This window comes from Triticum urartu, chromosome 7A (genome assembly GCF_056163025.1).
Source record: "Triticum urartu cultivar PI428250 chromosome 7A, HENAU_Tu73, whole genome shotgun sequence".
Lineage (NCBI taxonomy): Eukaryota > Viridiplantae > Streptophyta > Magnoliopsida > Poales > Poaceae > Triticum > Triticum urartu.
Window position 1 is genome coordinate 580,164,239 of NC_141879.1, and position 13,817 is coordinate 580,178,055.

At 44.1% G+C, this 13,817-nt stretch overlaps 2 protein-coding genes across 2 annotated transcripts; both read left to right on the top strand.

Annotated features, from left to right (window-relative positions):
- The first annotated feature begins 9,549 nt into the window (after positions 1–9,549).
- On the top strand, positions 9,550–10,248 carry LOC147960516 (uncharacterized). The gene has a single exon (XM_087533392.1). The coding sequence runs from the start codon at positions 9,550–9,552 to the stop codon at positions 10,246–10,248; it is 699 nt and encodes a 232-aa protein (XP_087389518.1).
- A 2,065-nt stretch (positions 10,249–12,313) lies between these two features.
- LOC147960517 (3'-5' exonuclease-like) lies at positions 12,314–13,514 on the top strand. The gene is made up of 2 exons (XM_087533393.1): positions 12,314–12,597; positions 13,085–13,514. Exons 1-2 carry the CDS (start codon positions 12,314–12,316, stop codon positions 13,512–13,514), a joined length of 714 nt encoding a protein of 237 aa, XP_087389519.1.
- Positions 13,515–13,817: the final 303 nt, after the last annotated feature.

Below are 13,817 nucleotides of genomic sequence, written 5' to 3' on the forward strand. Positions count from 1 at the left end.
ACATACTACATATGTCTATTAACCATGTTCGTACATCAAACTAATGCTCTTTTGTATCCCTCGTCAATCACTTATGATGAGACAGTCACCCGGGTGGGTTACTGTGAGACCCCATACTCGTTTAAAGAGTGCAGTGTCATCCTCCCCACATGATTCTCAAGAAACAGCAAGGCTAAATGAATATAGTCAACGTAGCTCTCTAGTTGATCACCGCAATTCCCCCACACCACCATCGCAGGTGCTTGCTCTTACTTGGCAGTGTGATATGTGGTTGCATGTTGCATACGGTGTCTAGCTTGTAATGCTTCTAATTAGGGTAAATTGCATCTGCTTAGTTTACACACTATACCTGTGAATATGACATGCCTTCCTATTTTTGGTACACACTACATCTATGTGTTAACCTTGTTCTTACATGAAACTACCTCTCTTCTGTATCCTGCATCAATCACTTACGATGAGTCACCTTTATTCGTTGCATATTGCATATTATTTCTAGCCTGTTGCCATGTATTGCTTCTAATTTGGTCAAATACATTTGTTAGGGCACCCTTTTAATTTGGCAGAGTGATATTGGTTTCATCTTTCATATGGTTTCTAGCTTGCATCGATTCTAACAAGTTCAAGCACCTTGTGCTTAGTTTACACTTTATACATCATACATGTCAATATGTCACGCCGTCCTGTTTTTCATACATATTCCATCCTCCTATCATGCGGCTGCCTTACATGAAAGTAGTGTTCGTCAGTATCATGCATCAATGAGTTCTGAAGAGCAAATTTTATTCCTTTTTCTTGTGGGTTTGACTTGACAAGGCAAAATCAAGAAAGAGGAAGGAAAAGAGTAAGGAAGGCGATGATGGTGGTCCTCTGCAGCAATGTAAACGGAGCATCTGTACCGATTCTCCTTGTACTGATAGTGCATTACAAGGTCCAAGTCTCCGCTCCCCTACTCCACCATCCAAGGTGCTTGCTCTTACTTGGCAGTGTGATATCTGGTTGCATGTTGCATATGGTGTCTAGCTCGTATTGCTCCTAATTAGTGCAAACTGCATCTACTTAGCTTACACATGATACATGTGAATATGACACGCTTTCCTGTTTTTGGTACATACTATATCTTATGATAAGGCACCTTTAAGTCGCCACTGTGATATTGGTTGTGTCTTGCATATGATTTCTAGCATGTACTGCTTCTAATTTGTTGAAACGCCATACAGTTTGAACTTGGCAGAGTGATATTGGTTGCATCTTTCATATGGTGTCTAGCTTGTAGTGCTTCTAATTTGTTGAAATGCCTTCTTCTTAGTTACCACATCATAGGTGTGAATATGTCACACCATCCTGTTTTTCATACATATTCCATCCTCGCATCATGTGTTTGCCTTTCATCTGAGTAGTGTTCGTCAGTATCATGCATGAATGAGTTCTGCAAAGCGAATTTTATTCCTTTTTCTTATTGGTTTGACTTCACAATGCAAAATCATTACAGCTGAAGGAAATTAGTCCAGCAGTGGATGATGGTGGTCCTTCGGAGCAACTCAAACTGGGGGTCTCTACATATTCTACTCCGCCATCCTCCCAACAAGATTCGCAAGACAACACAAGGTTGGACAGTCAACGTAGCTGTGAACATGATGAGCACATCTCCCCTACTCCACCATCACAGGTGCTTGCTCTAACTTGACTCTATTATATGTGGTTGCATGTTGCGTATGATGTCTAGCTTGTATTGCTTCTAACTTGAATTGCATCTGCTTACTTTACACATAGTGCATGTGAATATTCGAGGATTTAGTTTGGGAGGCCAGTTAATAGCCCCCGGTAGTGTTCGGTGCCAGTCGAGGTCAAGCCGTAAACACTTCGGCCATTGTTATGAATGGCCCGTCATTTAACACCGTCATCGGATCGCTGACCAGTTTATGCTTATTGTGGCAGTCAGTTTTCGGCTTTCTCCACTGAGGTTCTTAACCATGTGAGCTGGAAGCACAATCACAGTGGTTCTCCCTTTGCACACCTAGCCAAACAAAGCGGAACGTAGGAGGCAAGCGCAGGAGCCGGGCAACCCAACTATTGACCGAAGACACAATTCGAAACTAATGCATATATAGTGAGATCCGAGAATGTTTTTGCTGAATCTATAAAGGTGTTCGGCATTGCACTGTGAGACTTGTGCTGGAAACACACAAACAGTTTAAAAGTGCCAAAAGCTTGGAAAGCCAAAAAACGTTAGTAAAAACATGACGTCCGAACAAGATCAAGTGTTCGGTGCCAATCCGAAAATTGGAAGAGAAAGAAAAAATTGTGCTTATGTCGTGTTTTGACAACAACCAAGAAGAAAACACATTTACAGCTCATATATAAATTTTAAGAGCCCCCACGTGACTTGGGTAAGAATTTTATGTATAATGATTGTATGTACCCAAGTACTAATATCATATCTTTGTTCACCTAAACTTTAAGCGCGTCTTAACCGACCGTCGGCTTCTCCCTCTTCGGTCAAGGACTGAAAAGTGTTATGTACTCCACCTGTCGAGAATATCGACAGTGTTTCCGATAACCAGGCAACCGGGCCATAAGGCTGTAACAGACAAAGCGCACTCAGGGAACTTATGCTATATTACAGACAAAGTTTAAGAAGCATCTTCGAAGAAAATAGTACCCCCACCGATACCTTTCTTCGGTGCTCATTATTACTATGAGACTTGTGCAATAGATTTTTTGTACTCATGAGTTCCGTTGTGTGCCGACCATGATTGAAAACAATAAGAGCGCTAGCTTTCGGCTTCACCCAGTCTGAGGTCAGAGCTCGGAGGACCCGGTCGTGACAATCACAGAGGTGCTCCCTTTACTCCCTAGCTGAACAATCGGGAACGTAGGGGTAAGCACAGGAGCCAGGCAACCCAGCTTGCAAATCGCTTAAGTCAATATGGTGCATATTGTGGCGTAATACACGAACAAGGAACGAAGCCGTACAAGTATAATCATATGCAAGAGGAAAAGCTTCATAAAGGAAGCCCCCAAATAAACGGGGTATTTGAATTTGTGCGTCACAAACAAAGTTTGGACAAGGAAATTTTTTACAAGCAACTTTTTTCCAAAATAGTATAATGTTTGGTCGAACCGAACACAAGTTAAAAATTTAAAACTTTGAGCATGAAGGCAACTTAGCTGGTTAATGTGTTCGGTATTGATGACACGGTCCGAGCTTGATGCGAGACGAGGTTCCATCCCCCAAGCCGGTCCCGAGGTGGCGGAGCAAAGATCTCGGCACTCCGAAGTGGTGACATAGCACGGTTAATGCAGGCCGGCAGAGTGATGCCGAAGTCCCCGGCATGGGGTAATGAAGTGTTGACGAAGCCCCCCGTCCAGCTGAGGTGACGCCAAAGGATATAGTCCGGCTGGATCATTTTCCTATGCACAAAAAATAGTGCAAACCGGAGATAATAGTAATAATAAAAAATCGTTGCATAATAAATAATTTATGCAAAGTGAGTAATAAAAGAAATATGGCCTGGCGCCGAAGTCAATGTCGATGCAGGGCGTCGGCATGATGCGGTAAAGGTGTGGCAAAGCCTGAATTCACAGGGCGGTCTGGGCTCCGGATGCGGCGTTCGCCGAACTATGTACGGAAACTGACCGAACCACCACGCGACCGTTTTTAATGTGGCCGCCATTTGATAGACCTGTGTACAGATGATGGAACAAACCAGAGTAATAATTCCTTAAGAAAATAAACCCAACAAGCAAAAATTGTTAGGATTAATAGCACCTGGTTTATTTGTTGTAGCATTCCGAAGAAAAGCGACTCCCAAAATCGGGAATCGATCCGCACACCCATTGCAGATGGGCGATAAAGCGATGGCCTGGTGATTCTGGCAAAGGTTGGCTTGCCGAGGTGAAGCCCTCAGTCCAGCTAACGTGATGAAGCTGGTCGGCTGGTGACACCGAAGTCATCGGAGTATGTTGATGAAGAGATGATGAAGCCCCCGGTTTAGCCGAGGTGTTGGAGCGGCTCGCCGAAGAGATGCCGGAGTCTACCTGTCAGCCGATGTGTCAAAACAGGTCAGCGTGTTTGATGATGATTTGAAGAAGAGGCAACATGGTGATGCCAACGCAGGTCAAGACTTGTGACGCGATCGACGCTGCTTGATGCAGCTACCGCGTGGCGATGCCGGTGTGCCCTCTCCGTGTAGTCCGTGGGGCAGCGACATTGATGATGATTTATCCTTCGCGATGCCGAACTCTTGTTTGGCTTGCCGAGATGATGATCGAAGGGGGTTGAGCTCGGCTCAATAAAGCGGCGACGTGTCTAGCGCAGGTTGGCGGCCGCGGAGCAATACTGCCGGACTGGTTTGTTACCAGCGTGATGGTGAAGATTACCTCGGAGGATGCTTAAAATTTTATGGGTACGTGTTTAAAAACAACGCACAATAACATATAAGAAAATTCCTTAAAAAGGTTGTCTAATATCACGTTCATAAAGAAACATGAATTCGGATCGGATCCGTATTCGCGCAGAAAACGGATCCGAAAATTGGTCCACTCATCGGAAGGTTCCCGGAGTTTGAACCATCGGATCAAGCTGAAATTTGGAGGGGTGGTAGATATGGGAATTCTGCAGTAGATGAACGGTTGGATCTTCCAATGGACCTCCGAGCTGGGATCTGAAGACCACGCCCTAAACTCGCCCAGATTCCCGTCCAGATTTGACAGGGCTCCGGTATATCGTAGATTGTTGGAGATTTCTCTATTGGAACTCGACGAAATTTTGCATGGCTGTTGTAGACGTAATTCCGCACTATTCCACCGAAGCAATCGTCAAACCGACGCTCGAGGAGGTGGCGACGGCGAATACAAGTTTGTTGTCCATAAAAACAGCACGGCCGCCCGAGGGCAGTGTTGACATTGAGCCCTCGAGCTCCATGGATGACTCCTCTATGATCATGATAGAGATCGGAGTTGATGTTGAAGAAGGCCCCCGTCCGAACATGACGATCGGAGATGGAGCATGATCCTCGGCCGAGCCAAGGTGACCAGTCGAGCCGGCGACGAAGATGCCGGCGTCGCAATTGACCTGCGGGTGAGCCATTGATCCTTTTGTCGATCACACAGCGGATCTCTCAATGAAAGCACCAATGTCGGTGTCAAAACCGGCGGATCTCGGGTAGGGGGTCCCGAACTGTGCGTCTAGGATCGATGGTAACAGGAGGCAGGGGACACGATGTTTACACAGGTTCGGGCCCTCTTGATGGAGGTAATACCCTACGTCCTGCTTGATTGATATTAATGATATGAGTATTACAAGAGTTGATCTACCACAAGATCATAGAGGCTAAACCCTAGAAGCTAGCCTATGATATGATTGTATGTATATGATCTATCGACTAGCCTGGCCTCGGTTTATATATTGCACCAGAGGCCTAAGATAACAAGAGTCCTAGCCGAATACGCCGGTGGGGAGGAGTCCTTGTCCTGATCACCAAGTCTTATGGAATCTTCCATGTATGCGGCAACTATCCGAACTGGCCCATGAGTATACGGCCATGGGGGTCCTCGGCCCAATCTAATAGATCGGGAGATGACGTGTTGAGTACCCCCTAGTCCAGGACACCGTCAACGGCGATGCACAACCAAACAGAAATTCCACTCACAACACTAAGAAATGGACGAAACCGAGACATTGTAGCATCTGCAAAAATAGGAAGAGACACAATTCAAAGACACAATTCAAGAACCTGCCCCAAAAGAACAAGATCAGAAAATGAGGAAGACGAAGAAGAAGAAATCAAAGAAGAAGATGGTGACACAACTGAAGAAGAAATGGCTTATGAAGAAGCAGATGAAGAAGAGGAGGAAGAAGAGAGTGAAGAGGACGAAGAACATGAAGAAACTGAAGAAGCCGTGGCTTATGAAGAAACAGATGATGAAGATGAGGAAGAGCAAGAAGAGGAGGAAGAAGAGAGTGAAGAGGACGAAGAACATGAAGAAACAATGTCAACAAGACCACCACAAGGGGATGCTGCTGTACAGAAACAGCCGAGAACGACACCACTTTCAAAAAAGAAGGTAGGAGCAAGGAAGGATGCAGTTCACAGCACTGGAAAACGAAAGCAGCCATCAACCAGCACGCGGGGAGCAAGGAAGGATGCAGTTCACATCACCGGAAAACGAAAGCAGCCATCAACAAGCACGCGGGGAGCAAGGAAGGTTGCAGTTCACGTCAGCGGAAAACGAAAGCAGCCATCAACAAGGGAGCAAGGAAGGATGCAGTTCACAGCACTGGAAAACGAAAGCAGCCATCAACCGGCACGCAAGGGACTACAAACACAGCGGTGCAGAGACAAGAACCAGCAACACCGCCACAGAAAACAAAATAAAGTGCAACATTAGACACGCTCCAGTCACCGCGGAGAAGCAGCAGGTTAACGACCAAATAGATGAACTTTAATAAATTAATCATATGCATAGCAGTTTGCTTATCTACATGACTTATGTATCAGTTTAAAATTTGTGTAAACACAAATTTCCCACTGACTATGAGTTATTCAACTAAACCATTTAAAGAGAAATGGTGTATAGAGTATACCATATATATAGCAGTCTAGAGTAAAACTTTGACACATATTAATCCAAAAACGATGTAAAGAATGCAGTTAGCTCACTGGAAAGCACGAAGTTCAGAAATAATAATTGAAGCGGTTCAGATCACAAAAGTGCTTATTACAAAACACATCAAAAAGATGAAGCATTCGACACGCAAATGTAATTATTACAAATCAACCTCATAACCTTAACCAATCACGTCAAACGCGATTCTAACCGTACGATCCTCGAGTTCAAAGAAGTTGAGGACAACAACTTGCTCAGACTTCAGGCCACTATCAATCACAAATTCCTTCCACCCTTTCTGCAGACACAGCCGCCCGTCAATGCCTACACGGTACTTGGCTGGTTGAAGGTGTCCATTACCAAGCACAACTTGGAGAATTCCCTTCTTCTTGAGCCGGAGATACCTAACAGCTCGTTGGGGAATTTTCTGCAAAAAATCAGTACAGATTAAACGCAATCTAATGTGCAGTGCGGAACTTGCAAACAAAGAAGTACGGTTACAACTATTATGAAGATCTTGAGACCACCTGCATGTAGTACAAAACATACTAGCGGGGAAAATTGTGGAAACTATTACTTTTCATCTAGTATCTAAGCAGTTCACATATTGTAACCATGCAAAATAAAACACAAGCTCCATGCACACAAGCAAAGAAATAAAAACAAGATATAAGTACAAAGTGTAGTACATTTCAATAAAACAAAATAAGTACATTCCTAAAAAACTAGAAGATTAGACTAGTATGGAATTATACAAAAAAATAAAACACAAAGAAAAAATCAGATCAGAGCGAAAATTACCATCTTGTAGTGAGTCTCAACATCTGTTGGCGTAAGTTGATGGACAAAAGGACTTGTGCGGCCAAGACCACGGCGAAGCAGGGCGGAATGGAACACAGAAACGTTGATGTGGCCCATATCCAATCCTTTTGTGAATACTGTGCCATATGCAAGCTTCTCAGCTCACCCAGCGCGGCACAATACCTTCCTCCCACGATGAGCACGACGCGCATGCGAGCAAGCTGAGCAGTCGCAGTGCGTCGGCACACCACAACCATGCCCGCAACAGGAGAGATTCGCGCAGGGGCTAGAGCCATCGCAACAAAAACCTATAGAAGGTAAAAAATAAAGAGAGGATAGAGAAAGGAGAGAAGTTGCGGCTAGAGGAGAAATGAACTGCAAAGGAAGGGTAGAAGTTAGCCTACATTTATAGGAGAGGAATGCAAAAAGGTCAAAACTGAAAATTAAAGAGGAGATAATGAAAATTACGTTACCAAGAATGAAGGACAATCAACAAAGGTTTATGTTACCATAACAAAAAAGTCTTACCAGGAAGTTCTACAAAGACTTTGACTGCAGAAATTCCCACGAACTAACAGCAGATCATTAAATAATAATTCTCTGAAAAATTATAATCCACAGACCATTTTATGTGTGCAGTTCTTCAAAGTCTTACCAGGAAGTTCACTATATGTGTGCATGAAGTGCAGTACATGCTCAAAATGAAGCACAAAGAAAAGCACTTTCGCGCAGTGCACAAAAGCAGAATTAGTGCACCTGATGCAGTCCTTATCTGTAAGCCATGCAGTCCGCAGCGTTGGCATAACCAGTCATAATTTTAGCACAAAAGAAGCATGCACGCAGTGAAAAAATGTGTACACGTGAAGCACAAGACCATGAAGAAAGCAGTGCATAGAGGCAACAAAGCAGTGCACACCCTTACCAATGCAGTGCACAGAAATGTAGCACAAAAACATGTGTAGTACGGAATGCATGCACATGCAGTCCAGAACACTGATCAATGTAGTGCACGGATGATTTGCTAAGCAGTGCGCGCCCTTACATTGAAAAAAAAACAAAATAGAAAAAAATGACCACCCAAGTGCAGCCGGCCCCAGCCAGTCTCGTAGTAGGTCTGCGCCCACAGCAGGCGAGTCGTTCTGAGCCACGATGCATGGGGCCGGGCGCACATGGGCCCACAGGTCAGAGAGCATATACATCTTGCGCCCTGTATAAGCGCTCAAATAAGTAACCAGAGGAGTTCGATATAGCTGCCGCGTCAGCGCTTATAAACAGGTCGGGCGCGCCTTCCGCGGGCGAGGTGGGACTAAACATTAGGCCGCACACAACGCACCGGGAAACGAACATGCTCACAGGCCGACTTGGGCCCAAATGCGTCTTCACTCCCCGAACACAGCCCAATAAGGCCCATTAAGAAAACACAATAACTTCAACAAAAAAATGGGCCCCCCCTCCAACCCCCCCTAACCCCTCCCGTACAGGGACTGCCATAAGTACAGGCAAAAAAATTGATGCAGTATGCAGCACTACAAAGATGCAGTCCATTTAGCTACACGAAGTAGTTTGGTTTAGCAAATCCAGTTCCGGATTACCTACATGAATAAAACACGGTATAGAACACAGTGAAAAACTCGTAAAAATGCGGAATACATTGTACTTTATTCAGGGGCTCCAGCAAGGACACGCAAAAAATACTGTGAAGTACGCACCTGCAGACAACATGCAGTTCTCCATTGCACGCGATGCAGTGCGGTACTCTAACCATTGCAGTTTTGTTAACATGCAGAATACATATAAACGTCACAAAAATGCCCGTTCGCATAGAAAAGTGGTGGTTAAAAAAATCTACTGATAAAAAAACACCACGTTCGCATACAACCACCCAATCGGAGTGGTTCCATCGCCACAAGCCCACGATCACAGACGCAACACCAACCCACGATCAGCACAAACCGCATCGTCGCCAAGATCGTGCAGTTCATCCGCTGTGGCCATCCCACACCGCGCCTCCCCTTAAATTCAGACCCCTGCCATAGGCCATCTCATCCACAAACAACACAAGTACTCATCGCGCTGCCACCAAATCGCTCCATCACATCCATCTCCACGCAAAAACACCAAGCCCCACTACCGGCGATGGCGTTCGCCGACGATTACAAGGACGTGGAGGCCCACGGCAACACCAAGTTGCACGTCATCCACACCAACGACAAGAAGCAGGTGGCGATCACCCTCACCCTCGCGCAGTACGAGCGCCACCCCAGCCTCCAGCGCCACAATATCGTCGGCATTGATCTCGAGTACAACAACGAGTCTGAAGCGACGCAGAAACCCGCCCTCTGCCAACTCTCCATCGGCAAGAAACACCCGATGCTGCTCTTCCAACTGAGCGCCGCTGAAAGGTGCACCGTCTTCGACAACTTCCTCGCCGACCCTAGGTACACCTTTGCAGGCATCTCCATCGATGACAACAAAAAAAGGCTAGAGCATGCCAATCTGGAGGTCGCCAACTTCGTCGACATCCAGAAGGAGTGGAGGGTGCCCGAGGCAACCAAGGAGTTGGACTCCCTTGGAGACGTCTCCGGCATGCTCATCGATGACTACTACAACAACATGAAGAAGAAGATCACCGACGACGAGCACAAGCGTTGGGCCACCCTGCCTCTGTCCATGAGGCACATCGAGTACGCGGCAAAGGACACCTACGCAGCGTACAAGATAAGGAACCGCATCACCCTCACCCAGGACGGGCTTCGCCGTGCAAAGCTGGAGAAGGAGGAGCCCCCCAAGAAGCGCGCCAGGAGCAGCTGGGGATGGGGAGACGCTGACTGGTGAAGAAGAAGATGGTGCCGACCAAAGAGCCACCAATGCCACTGTCATTTATAATTATCATCAAATTTGCTTTATGTTGTTTGCTTATGTATCGTTAGTTTTCTTGTGATCATTTGCCTTTGCTGAACTTAGTGCAGAATCGCTTGTAATGATGTGAACTTTGATTGTATTAAATTGCTTTCTGTTGAAATTAGTTTTCTCATGATGAACTTGTCATACAGAATGCCTGTGATAAATTTTTTTCTGTTGTTTGCTCATGTATCATTAGATTCGAGCAGTGTGCAAATAGGATGCATGCAGTGCAAGTTGTGTACCAATGCAGTACAGACTTTGTCAAAATGAAGTTTACACATACCCAACAAAGCAGTGCACGCCCCTAAATTTGGAAAAACAAATAGATAAGAGAAAAAACACAAAAAGAAAAATGCAATCTGCATTTGTAGTGCCGAAAAATATGAACGTGCAACACACAAACGAAATCAATGCAGTACAAGAATAATTTACAAAGCAGTGCACTCCCCTACATTGGAAAAAAATTACGTAAGAGCAAAAACACGAAAACAAAAAATGAGAACTGTGCATGTAATACGGACTGAGTGCACATGTAGTATAGAACGCTGATCAGTGCAGTGCACACATGGTTTACAAAGCAGTGCACACCTCTACATTGAAAAAAATGTAGTGCGGAAATATATGAACGTGCAGTACAGGAACATAATCAATGAAGTACAAGTATGTTTACTAAGCAGTGCACTCCTCTACACTGGAAAAAAAGATTACAAAGGAGCAAAAACATGAAAACAAAAAATGAGAAATGTACATGTAGTACGGAATGCTTGCACATGCAGTACAGAACACTGATAAATGCAGTGCAAGGATGGTTTGCTAAGCAGTGCGCGCCCTTACATTGAAAAAAACCAAAATAGAAAAAATTGCCCACCCAGGTGCAGCCAGCCCCAGCCAGTCTCGTTGTAGGTTTGCGCCAATAGCAGGTGAGTCATTCTGAGCCATGATGCGTAGGGTCGGGCGCACATGGGCCCACGGGTCAAAGAGCATAGAGCAGCGAGCGTCGTGTATAAGCGCTCAAATAAGTAACCAGAGGAGTTTGATACAGCTGCCTCGTCAGCGCTTATAAACAGGTCGGGCGTGCCTTCCGCGGGCGAGGTGGGACTAAACATTAGGCTGCACACAGCGCACCGGGAACCAGCCGTGCTCACAGGCCGTCTTGGGCCCAATGCGCTTCACTCCATGAACACAGGCCAACAAGGCCCACTAAGAAAAAACAATAACTTCAAAAAAGAAAACATCAAAGAAAAATTAGAAAACATTTTTTAAATGAATAACAACAACAAAAGAAAAATTTGCGTGGGCACAGCCAGAAACTATTGTTCGTTATTAATAAATAAAACGTAGAAAGCCAGAAGTAAAAGTACAAATGCAGTTCGCGACGACAAACAATGCAGTTCTCCACGAAGTATTTTTCCTGACATACAGTTCTCCTTCTACTGTATTGCAGTATGGCTAAAATGAAGAATGCAGCTCTTTTAGTTAAGCAAAGCAGTCTGTTATAAAATAAAGAACTGCATGAAAGAACTCCATAAAAAACTAAATGTGCGTACATCTGTATCAATCCTAATCCGATATAATTCATTGCATGAAGAATAAATTTCATTTCCATGCAGTACACTATGTGGACATACGCAGTTATGTTTTGATATAAAAGAAGTGCACTTAATAGGAAAATTCACCGAAAACACAATCATCACATTTTTTGACAGTTGCGTGCATACCTAAACAAGTCACGAAAAAAGAGGACATGACGTTTCGGATTTCCAACGCACTAACAGAGCCTCCTCATAGCAGAACCTCTTTGTAGTTGCCACGTAACTTAAAACAGAGCCCCACCATGCTACCACCCCACTCCACCTCTCCCACGTCCGGTCAAGGAGAGCAGAGGAGAAAACACAACTGCTTCGTGCCCCAAAAAACCCCATTGCATCTTCTTCTCCACAATTCCTTTCACCAACCTCTTCTCTCCAGAACAAACACGAGAGAGCAGAGGATAGTCATGGCGGATGCACCTCTTTACAAGCAGCACCGTAGGTACACCAGGGAGCTCCACGACGTCGATCTACACGGCAACCACAAGCTCCACGTCGTTTGCATAAGCAATGGTGAAGACGTGGACAAGATGCTGTCCACGCTCAGGAGGAAGCTCGGCGGAATGCCCATCAAACTAGTCGGCGTTGATGTCGAGTACACGCACTACGTGAAGCCACGGCGGGAAGCAGTGCTCCAGCTATGTGTAGAAAAAGAATGCCTTGTCTACCACATCTCTGCAGCTAAAGACATGTCAGAATATAACTATCAATCTGTACTATTGATTGTCAATATTTATTTTAAATTTTCTTCACTGCAATCGCCACTATTTAAACTTTGGTTTTCATTTTTGAAAACCATGGCATATGAATTCATTGACAGTTTTCATCTGGCTCCATGTATGTCACTCATGTGCTCGATTCTTGAATTATATGATCTAGCAATACACACAGTTTTATTTTGTTTTACCAATACAAATATTTGACTGAACAAATAGAAAAGTGCAACATTACTATACAAAACATGTATGGAATTCAGTTCAAGAATATAATCATGCACAGCACATGCATTGTTTATGCAATATATTATCAGATTTACTAGTTATGATGAACAAAGTATTAGCAACTACTCAACGCAACAGATTCAGATATTCATATTGCAGTTCAGTTTTAGAAAAAATAAAAAACATTGGTACTTCTAAGAAAATAAACTATATTCACTCTATACAAACATCTTGCAGGCCAATGGAACTAGAAAAATTCCTCATGAATGGTGAGTACACCTTCGTCGGATTCGCCATTGAAGGAGACAAAAGCAAGCTGAAGCTATCTGGTTTGGAGATCAACTCCGACAACTACATTGATATTCAGGTGGAATGGAGAGACCCATACAATAAAAGAAAGTTTGACTCTTTGGCTGATGTTGCCGGCAGGATGATATACATTCACTACCATGACATGAAGAAAAAAATTAACCGCAAGGAGGACCATACTCTGTGGGGATTTTGCCCACTGCTAGAAAAGCTTATCAAGTATGCAGCAATAGATGCATTCGCAACATATGAGTCATGGAGAATCATCTACGATGTCATCATGGGACTGGACAGGGCAAAAAGAGACAAAGAAGCAAAGAAGAAGAAGAATAAGGTTGTAATCCAATGCAGCAACTAGAAATAATTCAGGGCTATGTTTTAGTTTCACTTTACTTTAGTCGTTGTGTTGTTCTTTGTTTCATGTATGCAAGCTTTTGATTATGTCCATTGCTTCACATCAAACATTTCTTTTGTAAAAACAATGTTGTTTTAGAATTATCATTAAATTTTATTTCTGTTGTTTGCTTATGTATCACAGTTTCTTTCTGATCAATTGCTTTCATTGAACAAAGTATCCACAAAAGTAATTATAGAAAAAGAACATTAATATTAATATTTATAAAGAAACATAAATACAGTTCACATAACAAATATAAGGTAG